At 40.9% G+C, this 20,369-nt stretch overlaps 1 protein-coding gene across 2 annotated transcripts; it reads right to left on the bottom strand.

Annotated features, from left to right (window-relative positions):
• Positions 1-12,276: 12,276 nt before the first annotated feature.
• LOC102079785 (uncharacterized) lies at positions 12,277-19,358 on the bottom strand. Of its 2 annotated transcripts, none has more exons than XM_025904508.1 (15): positions 18,979-19,358; positions 17,990-18,487; positions 17,855-17,911; positions 17,222-17,761; positions 16,631-16,708; positions 16,321-16,475; positions 14,947-14,986; positions 14,674-14,871; positions 14,276-14,454; positions 14,013-14,192; positions 13,790-13,903; positions 13,625-13,708; positions 13,222-13,402; positions 12,978-13,136; positions 12,277-12,899 (listed from the first exon to the last, which is right to left on the bottom strand). In XM_025904508.1, exons 1-15 carry the CDS (start codon positions 19,112-19,114, stop codon positions 12,733-12,735), a joined length of 2,766 nt encoding a protein of 921 aa, XP_025760293.1. In that variant the 5' UTR covers positions 19,115-19,358; the 3' UTR covers positions 12,277-12,732. The 2 variants fall into 2 exon arrangements, with proteins under 2 accessions (XP_025760293.1, XP_019212482.1); XM_019356937.2 differs by having other exon boundaries at positions 17,849-17,911; positions 18,979-19,357.
• Between the last annotated feature and the right edge of the window lie 1,011 nt (positions 19,359-20,369).

The raw sequence follows: 20,369 nt of genomic DNA, 5'->3' as shown, positions 1-20,369 counted from the left end.
GATGTTCCAACAGTGTTCAGGCTGAGAATTATTACCTGCAATGCTCCAGTTTGACCTCATGGTGGCAGTGCTGTCTCACTGTTATAATCAGAATCAGAATACTTTATTGATCCCTAGGGGAAATTATTTTTCGTTACAGTGCTCCATTATAAACAAACATTAACAGAGACCGACAATACACTAACTAAGAACAGCACAATATTTACAGGCATATATATATTGATAAAAGTCACTTATTGATAAATAGCTGGATAACAAGAAGGGCATGTGCAAAAAGGGTGTAGCTGTTGCAGTAAACAGTGTGTTAAGTGGAGGAGTTGTACAGGGAGATGACCACAGGCAGGAACGATTTCCTGTGTCGTTCAGTGGTGCTTTTCGGTAATCTCAGTCTCTCACCGAACGCGCTCCTGTGACTGACCAGCATGTCATGGAGTGGGTGGGAGGCGTTATCCAACATTGTCTTTATCTTAGACAACATCCGCCTCTCTGACACCGCCTTGAGGGAGTCCAGCTCCATCCCCACAACATTACTGGCCTTACGGATCAGTTTATCGAGTCTGTTGGCATCTGCGACCCTCAGCCTGCTCCCTCAGCATGCAACAGCATAGAGGATGGCACTGGCCACAACAGACTCATAGAAAATCCTGAACATTTTCTGGCAGATGTTGAAGGACTAATGGCTAAACTCAGACTACAGGAGATAACAAGAGGCTCTACTAAAACTCTTTTTTCTCATGTGTTTATTTATTATCTTTACCCACATGGTTGGACCAGAACTGGAAATCTTTGGCTTCTATAACCTGTAAAAACTTCAGATTTTAAGATGTTTTCATGCAGTGTGTGATTTTGTGACACTTTATGGCGTCATTGTGACGTCGTACTGAAAAAATAAATTGTGTGTTGTTCAGCTCTCTTCATGTCCTTTCAGATATTATTCTCCACATGATTTCTTTACATTATTGTTCAAGCTCAACTGTGACCTTTGACCCAAACAACGAAGGTGAAGGTCAAATGCTTAGGCGAAACACATGAAAGTGTTTGTGTGTTTGTTGTCACACAGCAGCAGCCATCAGTGACACCAGCACACAAAATAAAGTACATGATATATGACACAGTGATGCTATTAAACAACAACACAAAGGGTCCAGATGAGCAAACATTCACTGCTCAGTGTGACCAGGATAGTTTATTTCACTTTTTAAAAGCATTAAAACTGATCTAGCACTTTTTTTACCAGAGCACTTGAAGCATACATTTGCACATGAAGAACCTTTGCACACAAGAAGTTTAATTATTTATTCAATATTAATTGTGTATTTTAAAAATCATTTGATAGCCTTTATTCCAGGTCCTGCACAGCTGCTCTTCATCGAGGAACGTGGTGGTTGTCTGTTAGGAGAAAGGAATGGTGATTGAGATAAAAGTAAGGTTTTACCAGTAAGGAGAAGTAACACAAGTGTGTGAAAAATCTAGGAATAAGAGTGGTGCAAATAAATGACTGTAAGATATAATTACTCACCTTTCTTTCCTGTGTTCTCACCAAGGTGTTTGGGCAAATGTTTCCCGGGGGGTCCAGACACCATTTAAAGGGTTTTTATAATAAGGGGTTTGGTGTAAGGTTAGAGTGTAAAATATTTATTAAGATGAAAATATGAAATGTATTTATATATTTATTTATTCACATTGATGTGTTGTATACTGTGGTGGAAGGTTGGGATTTAATAAATTACCTGTGAGTGGAATAATGGTTTAGCCTGTGACAGCTGAAAGTGTTTAAGGCTGCCAGTTGTCAGTGGAGGGAGTGAAATGTTTGTAAGGAGAGCTGTATTGCAAATAAATAGTTTTTGTTCCACTGCACTTGTCTTGGTCCATCTCACTGTGATTCCAGCCAATAAGGGTCGCCCTGTGACACTATTCATGGAAACTCAAACAATCTCAGAATTCAGTGTTCACTGGTGTATTTCAAGAAGTTAACATGCTGATTAAATGTAAAAAAAAAAATCTAACTCAGAAGTCAAAGGAAATAAAGAACATATTGAATATAAATATTTATGGCCCCATGATGGTACAGTCCACTCAGCACTTCCTGTATTCAGGTGTGCTGCTGTCTGAGGTCACTCTCCTGCTTGTTCATTGCCACAGACGAAAAATCAGCGAATGCAATAAAAGATGAAGTCAGTGAACTGTGTTTATGAACAAGAAAGAACTGACTTAAGGCAAAACCTTCAAAAATGTGTCCATGACGGGCTTCTGGTTAGCAGATGGCAGACGTGGGGGTGAAGCTCTGCAGCTCAATTTGACTGTTTTATGCTAAACACTCAGTACTACACTCAGTACCCTACCGCCTACTGGTGTTGGCCAGAGGGGCCGATGGCGCGATATGGCAGCCTCGCTTCTGTCAGTCTGCCCCAGGGCAGCTGGGGCTACAACCGTAGCTTGCCTCCACCAGTGTTAATGTGAGCGTGAATGAATAATGTCATTGTAAAGCGCTTTGGATGCCTTGAAAAGCGCTATATAAATCCAATGCATTATTATTATTATTATTATTATTATTATTATTACTAAGGTAAAAAAAAAAAAAAAAGGAAAATAAAACAAGCTCCAAACAAGAAGATAGTTGTAGAGTAGAGCAGAGCTGAACTGGGAGATAATCATGTATTCGTTGACCTGGATGGGCGACCTCTTGCTGACCAGCATCCATCTTTTAAGAACCGGGTGGATCTGCAGGACAGACAGATGAAGGATGGAGACGTGTCTTTGATTCTGAAAGATGTGACGATTAATGATGCTGGAACATACGAGTGTCATGTCCAGAGAGAGGGAGACGGTATAAAGCTCATCAACAGCATCTACCTTCATGTTGATCCTCCAGGTGAGTGAGTAGAGTTGAGTGTGTGTGTGATCAGAGGTGAAGCTGCTTCCTGGTTGTTGATGTTTGTTTCTAAAGATGTTGTTGATGAGACTTTGTAGAAAGCAGCTGGTCTGAGTGATGTGATCAGAGTGCAGTAGATAATGTCTGACAGCAGTTTGAAGAGGAAATGGATTCTGTTCTGTTCTTCACTCATCACCTACCTGACAGCTGACACCTCACACCTGTTTCTCACCTGCAGCTCAGACAGGAGGAAACACAGAGGATGTAGGAAACAAGGAGGATGGACCTGTTGGACTGATGTGCTTCTTGCTGCTGCTGCTGTTGGTTTCCTGATCTACAGAAAACAGAAAGAGTAACAGAGTCAGAACACACGTAGTGACAGTGATATTTTTCAGTGTCGTCCAACAGAAAATATTGAAGATGAAAGTGAACTTTTCCTGTTAGAAAACATGAAAACTAACGTTAGCGAGAACAACTTGACTCTTTTTTAACTACTGCACAAAGTAGAACAACTTTCACTCTGATGTTTACTGTGACTTTGAATCCTGCCATCAAAGAGTCGATTTAGCTGATCTTTGGAACATTGGTTTGTTCCCAGGAAATGAGATCATGTACACCAGATTTTTAACTTTCAAATTTCAATTAACCCAAACTTGATATGCAAGTTTCTTTGATTTTTAGCTCCTCTGGCTGAAGGACCAATGAGCTTGTGCCATAGTGAGGTGTGCACTATCCGTTATTTAACTTGGTACCCGCCCTCTTCAGTTTTCTAGGAAGGTTATTTCCCCTTCTTAACACATTTCATTGGTCTCATTGGACTGTTACATTGTTGCTGTTCCTTTTTTACCTGAACTAGAATTTTACTTGAGTTTCTATGAAGTACTGAAGATGACAGAAAAAGCGCAAGTCTGCCTTGTGATGTTTTCAGAGGACTTACTGAAGTGTGTGGATGTGTGCATGAAACCTGAATATGTGGAAAACATGTGGGATAATGTATTATTAATGAATGTTGACAGAAATAAATCATATTATGGAAACTATGATCCATAATTCGATATTCTATTCTATAATTTATTTATATATCTTTGTCATATTTATTATATCTCTATGTTTTACTTGCAGTGTGCTTTAAAAGCTGCATGTTTGGCTGTGAATTATTGAACCCTCCCACCCTGTTACAGCCCCAAACTGTTGGTTGCACTGTTGGTGTTTCAGATGTAAATACAGGCAGTGCATGAAGATTGTGTGCATGTGTTTCATTCATTGATGGCTACCAGGGCCGTGCAAAGATGTTTAAAGGGACAGGTGCTCAAAGTTAAAAAGGGGCAAATAGAACCAGGCAGAATAACAACAACACACATTAATCAAGAACCTAATCGTGAATCACATCATACTGTGTCACTATCAACAGGTGGGGACAGTGCAAAGCAAACGTAGCCTATGTTTTACCTGATGGGTACAATGTTGCTGATGAGGACTTGAGTTTTCCACCCTCTCTCCCATGTGTGGGTGTCACTTACAGACCTTCCATATTCTTCTGAGTCTGTTTTCTGCTCTCATGTGAAGGACCAGGTGGTGATTTTTAACAATAGTTGACAAAATTCTGTTGGGGCAGCTTGACCTCCCATCATGTGCTCTCAGAGTCCACTATTCTGTGTTTTTCCTTTCTCCATCCATCCATTGATCTCAGAGGCTCCTGCCTCTTTTTGCATTGCTTTGATATCATCTTCTGTCAATGATGGTAGTGTCCTCTGTCAGAGCAATCATTTGTCCTTGCCCTCCTTTCTTGTTGCCAGGTCTGCTGCCTCATTTCCTTTTTGCAGGCATATTTGCTTCCTTTGATGTCCTTCTATTTCATCACTGCCTCTTCCCTGGGCAGCTATCATATCGATTCTTCCAATTGTTCTTTTTGTTTTACTGGAGTTTTGGTTGTAAAAGTCTCCATTGTGGTCCACTGACATGAATTGCTGAGTCTGTATAGATGTTTACTCTTTTCCTCCTGAAAGTCGTAGTCCTTTCTGCTACCTGAGCTAAGCCAGGTTGTGTGACGTTTCCTTGTACTGATGTTCAATGTGTCTCTCCATCATGGCTCTTTGGGAAAATAGCCCTCAGCTTCCTGCATGTTTACCTTGAGTAACCACTTTCATCATAGGTTTTTTCTATTGATTCCGGATTCAAGTAACAATTTAACAAAAATTATAACCTATAAACTCTTGAGTCCATTAATTAAAATAAATAATAGCAGTTTCCCCTAGTTTCACAGTAGGATGTAATGTAATTTCAAAAAGTTAAAATGGAACAAATGTTCAGTTAGAGACATTAGAAATGGGATGTGAGTTATGCGTGATGTCTTACAGCTTGATTTTTATATTAAATCTATGGTCTACATTCATTAACCATTTACGGTTGTCTTTCAGATCAGATTAACTTCACACATTTTCTCATCCTTCAGTGTCGGCTTAGCTGCTTTGCAATTCTCTTGTCTGAATCCCTCAGCAGCACATTTAAAAACTGTGAGGTTACGAATCTCTCCCTCTCTTTTGTTGTGTATGTGTGTACATCTGTGTGAGAGATTTTGTGTGTGAGACAGAGAGATGGTGTTTAACAAATCAGATCACAATCTGCAATACCATTTGGCAGGGATGGAGAGACCACAGATAAAAGAAGGATGAAGATCGGTGAACCATGGAAAGCTCCACACTGTTCTCATGAAAATGTCTCAAAGAGAAAACTGCAGAGGTCATAAAACTGGTTTCACAAGGAGCAAAGTCAACCAGAGACAAAGTGCCGGCAAATTGACCATAATGTGATATCAATGGCAACGTTTTTAATTAGAGGAGAGTTCAAAACTGAGTCTCAGAAAATAGATGCCATGAATAATTGTGATCATATTTAAGCAGCACTGTTCATAATAAGTTAGGGTGACCATATTTTGATTTCCAAAAAACAGGACACTTTAATAATTCTGTTTGCTTAGAGAGAATTGTAACATTTTAAACAATGCTTTCTCTGTGCGGTTAATGAATGGTGAAATAAAAATGTCATATAGGCTCTTACACATCAACAAGGGCAAAAAACTAACTTAAACTCTGGATTTAAATAATGGTGCAGAAATATGGCCTCATCTGTATAAATGTGTGCGCAATGGTTTCTGCTGTTTCTGTTTTGTTTGCAAGGCACTATTCTTCCATCAAAGGACTGAATTATGAATACTTACATAAATCTTTTCTCTGTTCCATGGTTACTTCCATCTTCCGTGACTTCCACTGAATGTTACACTATCACACCATTGACAATAGCTTCAGTCTTGGTGCAGGCGCTGCTCAACCTTGCAGCATCCTTGTTTTCCCCAGGTCTAACAAAGAACTCAATTAATTTACTCGATTAATTTTTATTTATTATTATTATTATTTCATTTTTATTTTTTCTGTGTCCATGTGAGCAACAAGGTCTGCGGCACCTTTGTTAGACACACAAACGTATGTGCCAGCTCTGCACACGATGCACTCCACCTCCCATTTATTCCAGCCGGGATGGTATGAGGGAAATTTCTTTTCCAGTTCATCTGAAAAGATGCACTTCCTCTTTGGCATCTTTTAACACTAGATTACTGAGCCTTTTTTTCCTGGTGCAAGTCCCTACTACTAGATTTACTAGCCCTGCGCAAATTTGCATAAATTCCCCTGAACCTAACACCTCCTAGCACCCTGCTGAGATTTTCACAGGCCTTCAGCTCCATTGTTCTCCTGCTTTTGTTGTGCAAACCACCCATTATCTTTGAGGCCTGGCACATTTGTATTTGCTCACTCAGAGTAGCTCCGATTCAAGCCAAGAGAAAAATCTGTGTTACAACCCTCAAAAATGCCTGCTGTATCTATACAAAATATCCCACACATTGACTGACCTGCAAATATGAAAGACACACATTCACAATATATGGAAAAACAAGTCTGTTTAATTTATAAAAAATTGTGTGAAAACAGAATCAATAGTTGCTGATACAGTAGCATATGTGATCTCTCCAGCTTTGCGTGTTCTCTCCTCTGCCTGTTCATGTAAAAATAGCAAAAATTAAAAAACAAAAAACATAAAAAATAAATTCTGTCCCTCAGTTCTTTTGCCACACTGCAAAAGACGGCACTGTGTGGGTTGAGGAGGACATTGGGATGCCCAGTGCAGAAGCAAATCGCTCCTGCTTCACTGCGCAGCTGGACCCACAGAGTCTGCTAAGGTTTGTCATTGCCATATTACATATGATATTTATATAAACCCATTTACAATGAGCTTCATGTAAATTTACCATTCTCTAATTATTTTAATTACTCCCCATCAGGGATTGTACGGTCCATCAAGCCCACAGAACAGAGCAGGACTGGAATTTGTCAGTTCATGAACTGATGGCATTCATTTCAATCCTGTTTGTAAGACCAATCATGTGTCCTGTTGGTGCCATTGTGGATTGCTGGTCAGAAAGATTTCTGGTGCCAGTAATCAAAGAGACAATGCCCCGAGATAGATTCATTTCAATTATGTAACACCTTTGATTTGATGACAAGGACACGTGGGCAGAACGGGTGAAAACAGACAAATTTGCGGCGATCTCTGACATCTGGACACGCTTCAACGAGAACTGTGCTAAGAGTTTCACTCCAGGAGAACACATGACCATAGATGAACAGCTGTTCCCTACCAAGGTTCGTTGTCCATTCACACAGTATATCGCAACCAAGCCAGACAAATTTGGGATCAAGTTCTGGATGGCCACGGATTTGGAGACCAAATATGTCTTCATGCAGTGCAAAACAACGTTCCTGGGCACGGTGAATAAAGTCCGGCAAGAACTTCCTCAACTTGCAAAAGACACTACACAGCGAGACGTTTTCTCCACTTCAGTGCTTAGAAGTGTCTCGTGCCAGGCAGTGCCAGGTGCAAGACAGCTGCAACAGGAATCGCAGCAGGTTTACCTGTGTCAGAAATTCGTGACTCAGAGTAAACAAATGTAAATGTTGCACAAACACAAACACAAACGCAGCTAATCTGTCTTTATTAGTCCCACAGGTGGAAAATCTGCATTGTCATTGCAGAAAAGTGGACAGTGCAAGACCAAACGCAGCAAAAATAAAAACTGTATAAAGAGCAAAGTATAGAAAGTGCACTATACAAACAATCTGGAAACATAAATATGGACACGTGTATTGAAAAATATTGGTGTGTGTGTGTTTGTGTGTGTAACTAGACTATGCATATTATGTAAGGTGTGGCTATATAAATATATGTACAACTCTGTGTATATATGTTTATGGACAGGCATGCAATGCAGTGACAAGGACTGACAAGAACTAATATTGCATATGAGAAATATTGCACATAGAAACTACCATGGTGTATTGTACGCTGCAGGTAAGGAAGGAAAGTAGCTTTGCAGGTAAGGAAAGACCTGAATCTCTCCTGGTTGGGGTTTGGGGGAGGGTGTGTTTGCACAACAAAAGCAGGAGAACAATGGAGCTGAAGGCCTGTGAAAATCTCAGCAGGGTGCTAGGAGGTGTTAGGTTCAGGGGAATTTACGCAAATTTGCACAGGGTTAGTAAATGTAGTAGTAGGGACTTGCACCAGGAAAAAAAAGGCTCAGTAATTCTAGTGTTAAATGCTGTAAATCTGTGTGTGTCTGAGAATTTCAGCGAGTATAATTTAATGGAGGGAGAAATATAGAGACGGAGGTCTCACCACGGTTGAGTGTCGGGGTGCTGTTGATATCTCCCGCCATGAAAGAAGATTCTGTCTGCTTCCGAACCGTGTCGTTCCACATCCTGCGGATCCGACTCTGGAAGAGGAAGCGTGGTGCAGTGAGTGGCGGTAAACAAACAAGTTAAATATAGAAACACGGCGGGTAGACTTTGTAACTCAGTGGGACAGGCCACGATGACTGTACTCTCGTTAATGAAGAGGAGGCCACAGGCCCATGTCAAGCCAAGTAGGAAGAGCAGAGCGATGGCCCCCCGTGCGCGAGGGGGGGCGCGAACATTTTCCTTGTAAAACAAAGGGGGGCCTAGCGAAAAAGGTTTGGGAACCACTCTACTAGGAGGTTAAAAGTTCCACACAGTCACACTCACAGTGATACTGCTTAAAATAATCCAATAATTAAAAACAAAGAAATGTCCATATCTTCACTCCTCAAAGGTTGTAAGGTGGCTCCACCTTTTTCTTCCTTCACATGAACTGAAATCAGGTGATTGTAGCTCACACTGCACAGGAGACAAAGGCATGTTTGGTGGTTTGTAATGGAAAACATTATTGCAATGTGATCACAGAGTTTAGCATTTTATTACTGCATTACAGAACAATACAAGTAGAAACGACACATTACATTCAACTTTCTAGTCAGTTGCTGCTCTCTAGAATGTTAACTCCAGTTATTATCTATGCTTCCTGTATTCATTCAGCCTTGTTGCCTCTTTGCTCCTGTTTGTCCTTTTTTCTTTCAGCTAAGACCTGATGTAACAGGATCCATTGTGCCTGGTTCTGTTACAGATCTCTAAAAAAAAAACTCTGGGTGACACCAGCTCTAGATCACGAGTCGGTGTTTGAGATAGTTTTAATTGTCCATCTGTGTGGGTTTCATTGCAGCCCTGCTTTGGTTGAGTTGTCATGTTGTTACAGTCCATCACTGCAACACACCACATACACAATGATGAGGATGAATGAAAGGACTTTCCACAAAATAAACAAAGCCTTTACCTGCTGCTGTCATCAGATGATGTTGTTGCTGCTTCAGTATCTGATTCAGTGGTTTACAGGAAAGTGAATCATTTGCAGGATTTGATCATTTCACTGATCATTCTGTGGAGAGATGTGGAGCCAGTGAGGACGAGAGGAGGATCTGTCATGTGGGAGTATTTTGAGTTGTTCAGATGGGTTTGCTAGGTTTCTGTTCATGTTGTTTACTTTTGTATTGTGTGTGTTTATTTTATCTGAAAGCATGAAAAACTCAGTAGCAAACTAAAAATCAGCTTTTCAAAATATACACATCTTTAAATAATTTTAAAGAGTCAAATGGAAGTCTTTCTAAAGTTAATAAAATGAAAATTAAAAATGTATTTTATTTTCAAAATAAATTTGCAGTAATTAAATCTGTTTATTGTTTTTACCTGATAGTCTATGGAAGACCGTATTCCTGCATCTCTACAGTTCCTCTGCACTCCTCCTGTCCCATGTGGGAGGATTTTCTGAGGCAGGAGAAATTATCTCCAAGAAAAGAAACAGACTCGGCCATCGCACAGTGGAACAAATTCTCTTCTTAAATAAAAACAAACAGGATGACCTTAAATGCATCATGTGTTTACTTTACAAGTTCATAAACATGTTCTGGTTCCAGTTCAAAATCAATTTACCTCAAAAGTCAAAAATATTACTTATAAACATACTGTTTCAATGATTACTGACATAACTACATGGAGACCTCACAGCAGAAGCATACTCCATAATGTGCTCTACATTATTATATGTATATTAATGTATTTTTCATCTATTGTATTTACCAAAATCAAAAGGTCACAAGCAAAGAAAGACGACACAATGATACGTTTAAATAAGGAAAGTTTATTGATCAAAATTACTTATTGAACAAATCAATTTTTCATCCAAAAAAATCTTGTTCAAAGCAACAGGACGGTGGCTCAATATCAGACAGAATTGTGAACTGCACTCTGTGGAGTGGGAAGTCATAATGAAGCAGTACACTTTAATTTGTAGACTCAAGCTGCTCTTCATATTTCTGGCCACCAGGTGTCACCAGAGAGGACTGTGTTGCCAAACAAAACAAAACAAAATGACACAATTCATTTCATTGAGGCCGAGTTTATAACATGGAACTGTTTAGATTTGTTACAGTTTCTCACTTTTAATAGAATTTTATAGAAATTGATTTATTTTTGTGCATGTGTGTTGTTGCTGTTTTAATTGTGTCATTTTTGTAAAAATGTAAATAATCAGTGTTCCTTAAATAAAGCCAGTATGGCTGCAGGTCAGATGGATGAATACCTGCTAAAAGATCTCATAGTGCTTTATTATCACAACACAGTACTTCCAGTTCCCTCTTCTGTGGAACCAGCTGGGATTCAGGAGACAGACACTGTCTCTACCTTTAAGATTAGACCTAAAACTTTCAATCAAACCTTCATTTGTCACATGCAAGTTTGCAAACCCCGACCATACATACATAGCACAGACACCAGGTCAGAGACAGGTAGTAACTGGAAGAACATTGAAATGTACTCAATGGGCAACTGGAGAAGGGGAAAAGAGGCCTCTGCTCATACTGGGCTGCTTGTGGGAGGTCAGCATGAGAACAGAAAACAAAAAAACTCGTCTACACAGAGAGCACAGCTTCACATCACAACACCATGAAGCACATGACAAACAGCAGGATGAGATGTGAGCTGATGTAGACGCAGCCATCTTGCCAAGCAGCTTTTAATCCAGCCTTGGATTTCTTTCCACTGTAGTTTAAGATGTATTATTTATTTGGTGTAATAACATTTCTGGGATTTTGTAGCTTAAAAATTGAATTTTAAATCCCAAGTAAAGCAAAAATGTAAATTAGCTTTTGTCAAAGCATCAATCATAGTGGTCAGAACGACTTCTTCAAAGACACGTTACTTTATTCTTAGAGCAGCATAAACAAATGAAGCTACACACAGTTAAAAACAAACACTTAATTTTTCACACAACTATTGTTTTCTCACCACACAAAGCCTCTCGGCCACCCGGTCTGTCATATAATCACTTAAAGATAAAGATGCTGTGTATGTGGCAAACACAGCATGACTCACACACAAAGACACCCAGATGGAGGACAGTGGGGGACAGTCAGGGAGTTTGTTTGAAGCAGATAAATGTTTCTGTAATTAGCTCTGTGGTGCTGAATTAGTTTAGACACACAGTGTTAAACACATATTTATATTTATCACACATAGAAGATTGATTTGATTTTAAAGACACATCATCACAGCTGATATTGTAACTGTGCCTGAATCAGCTGCTCCTGTGTCTCGCAGAGAGTCGTTAGTCATGTGACTCATCATGGAGTCCACTTCATGAGTCGGGTCAGCTTCGTCAGTCCCTTTGACGGGACCTGTAGAGAAACTTGAGGTTCTTGTACTCAGTGTGACTGTTTCCAGTCAGATCAGGGGAGCATCTAAAGATTATAAAAAAGAACAGTATATAAACGTGATTTTATTCATAATTTAAGAAATCTGTGTTCCCATCCGTCTTTTCCTCACATTTCTCAGTTACATCTCTTCCAACCTGAGACTAATATTTACAGGATGTTTTGGCTGTATTCATGAGTTCGTGCACTGAGTGAGATGAAAGAAATCATGGAAACCCCCAAATTATCATGAGATTCATGAATACGAGTATTTAAATGTTTTATTGCATCGAGTCAGAAAAGAAAGCTCCATGACACGACTTCCTGTCCACGTGTCCGTGCTGTGAGCCACCATCAACAAACTGTTTACATGTTTTGATTCCACTTTTTGCTTTTTCTTTTATTCAACCAGGAAGATCCCACTGAAACAAAAACCTTTTTTAGGGAGACCTGACGATGGGCAGCAGCAAGTTACAAAAATGACACAATTAAACACAGGCAGCAACAACATGCAGGCAAAAATAAATAAACAAATTAAAAAATTCCATAAAATTCTATTAAAATTGAGAAACTATAACAAATCTATTAGAAACAGTTCCATGTTATAAACTCGGCCTCAATGAAATGAATTGTGTCATTGTCAGTCCTGCAGTTGGCTTCAAGGGTGCTAAATGGACCAAAGCTCTTTTGTTCAGTGTGATGCACGCTGGGCTCTTCAGAGGCTGCAGGCCTGGAACTTCTTGTCAGCCAGCTTGAGAGACACCCAGGTGTTGAGCATGGATGCCCTCAGTTTGCACCACACCAGGTGGTCCCTCAACCCCAAGATCTGCGCTGCAAACTGAGCACAAGCTTCAGGAGACAACACGGTGGAGCAGCCAAGACCTGCAGGACAAAAATAAATAAATGCAAAAACAGCACGTATGATTAACGCTGCACGTTACAGTAAAGAGCTCTGCTCACCACTTGGCATGCGGAGGGATGACCAGACATCTTGTGGTCCCCAGTCTGGAGTGAGAGGAGGGCAGCTGATCACAGGGTAAGCCGTGTTACCAGACATCACTGGGCCGAGGCAGTTACTCCTCCCAGCCACAGCCACGAACACAGTGGGTACGCCATCACCTGCAACACAGCATAAAGAAATGATCCGATTAGAAAGAATCCCAGATCAGTATAAAGACGCAGTTACGTCAGTATTAAAGCACACCTTCATATTCAGCTTTAATGCGCAGCGTCTCATCTGGACCCTTGTGTGCCGAGGTGACTCTGAGGACACAGGGGATCCCGTAGGAGGCGCACGCCTTTCTTATCTTTTCACAATGGGCCACGTCTGAGGTGGAGCCCATTAAAAGCACCACCCTGCTGCTTGCCTGGGGCTCCAGCAGCAACTGTAGACACACAGAAACCATTGAATCATCACTTTATGTCAGTTTTACCTGCTCAAAAGAAAAATCGTACAGCTGTGCTGGTTTTTTCCTGAATGACATCAAAAGCAGCTGCAGGCTTTTGTGATGTTAAACAGTGTTTGTTGGTTTGGACGTTCAAAGCAAAGAAAGAGCTAAACACTCCTACAAGATCAAGAATAGATTAGAGGCATCTGTTTGCTGTACCTTGACCCTTTCAGAGACCCACTCAAAATTCCTCTTCACCATCTGCATTGCCTCTGGGGTCACTTCCTTCAGCTCTCTGTACATCTACAAAGGGGAAAGAAAAGTTTGAGGCTTGTGTCTGTTTTTTCATATCAGCATGAAAATAAATCAAAGTCAGTCCATCACCTGTTTGTCTTTTTGCTGGCTCCGATCTCCAGCTGGCCAAAGCCTCCATGAATCGTTGTCAATCACGTCAGCAAGCACAATCTCTCCACTTTTCACACTGACGCCAAATTCAATCTATAAACAAAGAAAAAGTCCTTAGTTGTAGTTCTGCTGTAGCTACAGGAGAAAAGTGATCGCACCAAGATGTGACTTTAACCAGCAGGGGGCGCTGCTGCACAGCTACCTTCATGTCCACCAGGGTGCAGTTCTGAGTGGCCCAGGCCTTCTCCACTATCTCAAAAATGGCCACAGTGCTGCGACTCATTATGTCCAGCTCACACTGACCAATAGTGAGCCCAGCCACACACAGTTTGGCCTCCAGCAGCTGCTCCTCTGACCACTGAGGATCATTGTTGGCATCATCCTAAAAACACAATCATGATGAGTTTGCTGCAACACTCAGACTGAAAACACACAGAGAGAATCACTGCACGCAGCAAGACTCACTTTAAAGAACATCTCCATCTTTAGAGGAGAAAAGCGGTAGCCCTCTTTGACTCCTGGATTCCTCTTGAGGAAAGATCCAGTCGCCACTCTGCGACACACCCACTCAATGGGTATCATCTCACAGTGCGCTGCGATGAACGCCGTGTCCGAGTGCTGCTTAACAAAGGCCGTCTTAATGCCTGAGGAGAGAAGGGTGGATATCAGAGCAACCTCAAACTCACAGACAAATTACAACATCTGAGATTAAAAACTATATTTTATTGAATCTGTATATATTAAGTATTATTGCATGATTATCATTTCTGTTCATGCACGAGATTTAGTTTTTTCCAGTCACTGAATCAACCTTTGATGCAAGCTGTTGTTTCCAAAACCTTGTGCAGAAATAAAAACCTCACCAGACTCCTGCAGCAGCTGGAACACGCAGCTCGTGGTTTTGTTGGCAATGGCAGCTTTGCCCTGCATCTGATCTTTCCTCACGGCGTTCCCAGCTGTGATCTGGTCTTTAGACTGGACTAGAACCAGTCCCGGCTGGTCCACGAGCTCAAAAATCTGTTTAGTCTTGCCCTCATTGAGCTTCTGGCCGACTTTCAACTCTGAAAACAAGTAAAGAATTAAAACATGAACATCTAACTGAAGCTCTAAAGTGCAGTTTAAGGCTCGTGCAGTACCTGGGGTGGATGCCATGGCGCTCGTGGATCCTGAGCAGTCCTGAAAGACAAATCACAAAACACACCAGTGAACTTACAGAAGAATTGCTTCATTTTAGTCTAAGCCCATAAAAGCTGGATTTGATTTCCTAGCAGGCAGCACTTGTTTCTTTTTTAAAGAAGAAAAAAGTGGAAACACAAATCGCCTTTTAACGTGTCACTGTTGTTAGCAACATGTTATCATGCAGCTTGTCTGTAAGGATGTCATATTATTGCCACATTCTTGGTTCTGATGAAATATAAGATACAGTTGTTGAGACCAGGCTAGTTTGAAGTTATTAATGTGACGACAGCTAGACTTTGTTTTTGGTTCATGAAGCTGTCCCACATAGAAATCACACCTTAGGTCATGTGACCCAAATAACCCATTGGGTCACACATCAGCTCAACTGATGGGACCCTTAACAACCTGCATAGAAACCGGGCGGGTCAACGATCCATCACGCATGAGAGGTGAAATGTCTTCATGAACCAAAACCCTGGTTTCCTTCAACAAGCTTGCAGTTTAATATATTTTTCTTTATTTCCAAATTACATTGAATTTAGAAAGTCAACCAGAGAACCACAGGTTAGCAGATTGCACAGCACAGAAGAGCTAGCTCATCAGGCCAGGACGCTGTGGTCTGTTTACACCTACAGGCCAGTGGCAACTCTTTCAGTGATGATGTGCACATCCTGGTTTGAGTGGGGAGCCGTTATGTGAAAAGAAGATGACACCTCTGAACGATTGTTCATCATCTCACAGTGATGTGATTGGTACTCATGGTACCAGTTTGCATACTGACGATCCTGAAGCTGAATTGGTGGCTCATTGTTAGTCAGTGGTGCTGGTTTCAGTTGTTATGCAGCTGTTCTGCACTGTTAAGGTTGTGGTCAGCTGATACTGAAGAAGTCACCTGGATAAGCAGTGAAACATTTCTCCCATTAAAGATCCTGTGACCAGATGAACAAAACAACTTTCTGGAATTTTCTAACATGGATTAGTGAATAACACTTAAGACATAACTTTTCCTCAGGTTTGATTAATAAACATCAGCCCAACATACATCATAGAGCTGCAGCTTTTGGCTTTACAATATTTGCATTAATCAATTAATCTTTGTTTTTGCAATCTGAAACAATCTGAAACAATCTGAAATCTAAACATGTTAAATTTTACAATTATAATTTTAATGTTGGGCATTTTTATTTGAAAAATAATGAACTTATTATATAATAATTTGTCACTCGATTAATCAAGTAGTTGGAGTAGTTTTAAAAGAACCCACACCAGCGTTTATTATGTCTGAGAATACGTCAGTTTTGTAATGGTCACATGAGATCAGTGAATGTTACCTGTGGCGATGGAGCAGAGGAGGCCACTGAACAGACTGAGTTCATCTTTATTATGGGGATGTGGTCCTGCTCTTCTTTACACTGGGTGTGCAGTCTGTCAGCAACGACAGGGCCAAGAGGGTTCAGCTTTTTCAGTGATGTGTGCAGTCCAGGGTCTGGAAGTAAGAAGGACAAAGGTTAACTTACTTTTTAAGTACGACTACTGGAACATGTTAGAGCCTAACAGGGTTTCATGAGTTGTGCATTTTATTAGCTCACAGCCATGTTTTTATCCATATTTAATTATTTCAGAGGGAGACACATTTCAGACCTTCATCCACAGCTTTCCTCTTCAGTCTTCTGTTTGATGCAGTAGTATTCTCTTTATCGACCTCACTCTCAGAAGCACCTGCAAAATTATAATATTTAAGGTGATTACAAAAACAGATATAGATATGCTTCTTTGCTGCAAAAGAAAAGAAATGTCTTGGTACTAAACAAAGTAAGACTGGCTTACGACCACCTCGTGACTCATTTTCAAATAAAACACATCTTAAAACCACTTCCTGTGTGGCTGCAGCTCAAGTTGGACCAAGTTGTTTACTGACTGGAAAGTTGGTGGTTTGAAAATAATATTTATTTCCCTCTGACTTCAAGTCTATTCAGTGTTAAAGGGTCAGTTTACTGAACCACAATTTCTCTGTAGATTTTAAGGTTTTAATTAAAATACTAACTAATATGTTTTGTTGATATAAGATTTTGAGAAATATTTTAAGGGACAAAAACCCCAAACCTTTGTTTTTGGCTGTCCGTGGTGTTCCTGCTTGATTATCTTACTCATTGTAACTGACCACTGAAAGCATTGTGTAACCTTTTCATCTAATTCATACTGAAGATAATGATGATTAAATGATCTGCTCACTCATCAACATGTGTTCTTGATCCAAACGATGCTCCTTGATTTTATGCCGCTCTGACTCGTAAGCGTTTGATGCCTCGATGGTTACTGATAAGTCAGAATTTACCAAGTTGCCGTCCACCTCATTTTTCTCATCACAGTTGTCAGATATTATAAGTCTGTCTGAATCTGCTCCTGTGTCTCGCAGAGAGTCGTTAGTCGTGCGATTCATAATGGAGTCCACTTCTTCGTAAAACCTCATGAGGCATCTTGGGTCAGCTTCATCAGTCTTGCCCCTTTGAAGGCACCTGTAGAGATACTTGAGGTTCCTGTACTTAGTGTGGCACTGTTTCCAGTCACGGTCGATGCCTTGCTGCAGTAACCTGCTCGAGATCTGGACAAAGATGTCCCTCTTTCTGGTTGAGCTCTCCAGCTTCCTGCGTATGCGCTCATCTGACCAGACTTGGATCAGGGCTCGCACCTCTTGGTCGCTCCAGTTTCGACCAGCGTCCGACACTGTGACCACTTGGTCAGAGCTGGAGTCTGTGTGTGCTCGATGGGCATCTGGAATAAAAGAACAGATATGGAAGGAAAAGCTTACATATGCAGCTAAACTCCACGGGTGGCAGATTCTTTTCTTTGTTGGCAAACCTGTACTTCTCTCTCTCTTTATTTCCATTTCTCCGTCCATGTTGCAATCGTCACTGTTGTCATCTTAAATAAGGAAAAATAAGAAAATTATTTTCATGGAGTCTTGAATCTAAAACAACTGATTGCAAACTTGATGCTTACCATCATCCATGTCGATGACCACCTCCCTCTCAGAGCCTGTTATCTGCCCTGTGTGGCCTGCTGGTGTTTGTAGCCTCCCTGCTTCCAGTTCACCATCATACAGTCTCTTCTGCATCTCCATGCTCCCATTTTCCAGTCCTTTGTCCAGTAAAATAGCTTCCACTTCATCAAAAAACTTCATGTACTTCCCCAGGCTTCCTGCACTGCTGCCTCCTGCAGCGTGTGCACTTTTAGCAATCTTATAGTCATATTTCAGATTCTTGTATTTTGTACGGCATTGTCTCCAGTCGCGTATCACCCCATATTTTCTTTGCATCTGCTGAGCCATCTCTTGGAATATGGATTTGTTGCGCAGCGTGCTTTTCAAACGTTCCCGAATGTTGCGGTCGGCCCAGACGCACAGCAGCGCTCTTACTTCATCATCGGTCCAGTGGCGGATTCCCTCTTCAGCCACATTCGTAGAGTCAGAAACAGCTGAAGGAAATTGAGTCTTTATTCCTGTGCAAACATGAAGACATTGTCATTTTTGGCTAAATGGTGATTTTAAAAAAAGAAACTTTAATCTCCGAGGATCCACATATATGGACATCACATTTTGGGTTATTTAGACCAAAATACTCAATTTTGCTCTACAAGGGCCTGATATCCACCTCCGAGGACATTATACTGCTACTCTTCTGCTCATATGTGGCTCTCATTTTTCTTAGAAACAAAAGTGAGGTAAAAAAATAATTCTGATAATTCTTTGTTTTTACATTCAACAGGTCCCAATCAGCCCAAATATCAAAGAGAAATTAAAATGCATGCCATGGAAGAGTTCAGGTCTTAGGAGGTTCATGTAAGTGTCTGAGTTTTTAGCACAAGCAAGCTTTATCCTTGGATGCTAGTTTTTGTTTTTTCCCCAAAGTAAACAAAGTCATGTTTTTTCCCAAAGTAAACAAAGTCATGTTGTTATCATCATTAGTACAGTTGGTGTTGAACACATTTACCTTGCTGGACTGGGTAGATTCTTCTTTGCTTATCCACACCTTCTTCCTCCCGTGGCCTTTCCAGCGGCCTTTCTTCCACTCCTGGGCTGTAGTTCACTGACGTGCCTGCATCAGGCTTCCTGCTCTGAAGTCTCATGCTTCTGTATTAGCTGAGACTCCTTCCAGCTGCGCACAACACTGAGCCTCCTCAGACGCTCTGAAATCACCTCAAATGTGCTTCTGCTCTCTACTACGTGCTGTTGTCCACCCTGGTCCCACACTAGAGCTAGCACCTCAGCCTCCCCCCACTGCCTCTCCACTGAGCCTTCTCCCTCCCCCACCTCACTATCACCTCCTCTTTGTCTCTCTGCTCCTCTCTCCAAGTTTGAGCCGACCCGGAAACGCTTTTGCCCAGCCTGTCTGCTGCACGGTTCCCTAGGAAACCAGGCAGTTAAGCCTGAAAGCAACGCCTTCATGCTGAAAAGCTGCCTCACCAGTGGCTTAAGCTGTGTGCTGAGGGGCGGGACTAAGTGTAATCTGAGAAGCAGCTTGATAATGACTGAAACTGCAGCAAGACGACTCTCCATATATGGCAGCCTCACAGCAGGGAAGCAAATCTGCTTTTTTCTTTTGGGGTGAATTTTGTTTCTGCTCCATTTGGCCCTCGTTAAACCAGTTTTGATTTGCCTCAAGGGAACCGTTACTGACTCAGGTTTCATGCAGAGAAGAAACGGAAATCATTCATGCAAAAACACATTTCCCTCTAATACATGACAATTTACACTGCTATTTTTTAAGAGTTGTCAGACGCATAATATCCTGTTGAGGCCAAAATTATTAGCCCCCCAGGAAATATGGAACAATTTCCTAAATTTCTTCCCAATTTTATGCAGTATTGATGAAACTTGATATAATCAGAGTCACCAGTGCTATTTAGTAGCTTCTGGTACATTTTGTAATATAAAATACATTTGTAGGCTTGCTTTGTAATGTAGTAAAAAGCCCCATGTGAATGTTTGCTTTCAAAACACACCTACAGTAATGAATCACCTTTAAAAACACACCTCAATTTAAGTCAAATGGCTTCCTAACAACATCCAATCAGCATAAAAAGACTCCAATGAACAGGGCACTTGAAAACATGACAGGGACGACTGTTACTCGCCAAAGACAAAGGAAATCAGAAAGAAGACAATAGAGGCTCATGATAAGGGGAAAGGCTACACTGCCATTTCCAATCAATTCACAGTTTGCTGTGGAAAATACTTTATTGAAGACATATGAAGTGCAATAATTACACCCTGGAAAAGCAAAAGTTCAAAGAAATCACAAAAACCCCAAATTATCATGAGATTCATGAATACGAGTATATAAACATTTTATTGCATCAAGTCAGAAAAGAAAGCTCCATG

Source organism: Oreochromis niloticus, unplaced genomic scaffold (assembly GCF_001858045.2).
Source record: "Oreochromis niloticus isolate F11D_XX unplaced genomic scaffold, O_niloticus_UMD_NMBU tig00002041_pilon, whole genome shotgun sequence".
Lineage (NCBI taxonomy): Eukaryota > Metazoa > Chordata > Actinopteri > Cichliformes > Cichlidae > Oreochromis > Oreochromis niloticus.
The sequence above is the reverse complement of the archived record's forward strand: the minus strand, read 5'-3'. Positions and strand labels throughout refer to the sequence as shown.

Bases quoted from the DNA above. Each gene is read 5' to 3' on its own strand.
- LOC102079785 (XM_019356937.2), bottom strand. From the start codon at position 19,114: ATGAGACTTCAGAGCAGGAAGCCTGATGCAGGCACGTCAGTGAACTAC. The intron at 16,476-16,630 runs GTCTGAAATGTG...TCTTACTTCCAG, and splicing joins GAGGAAAGCTGTGGATGAAG to ACCCTGGACTGCACACATCA. The intron at 12,900-12,977 runs GTGAGCAGAGCT...TTTGTCCTGCAG, and splicing joins ATCCCTCCGCATGCCAAGTG to GTCTTGGCTGCTCCACCGTG.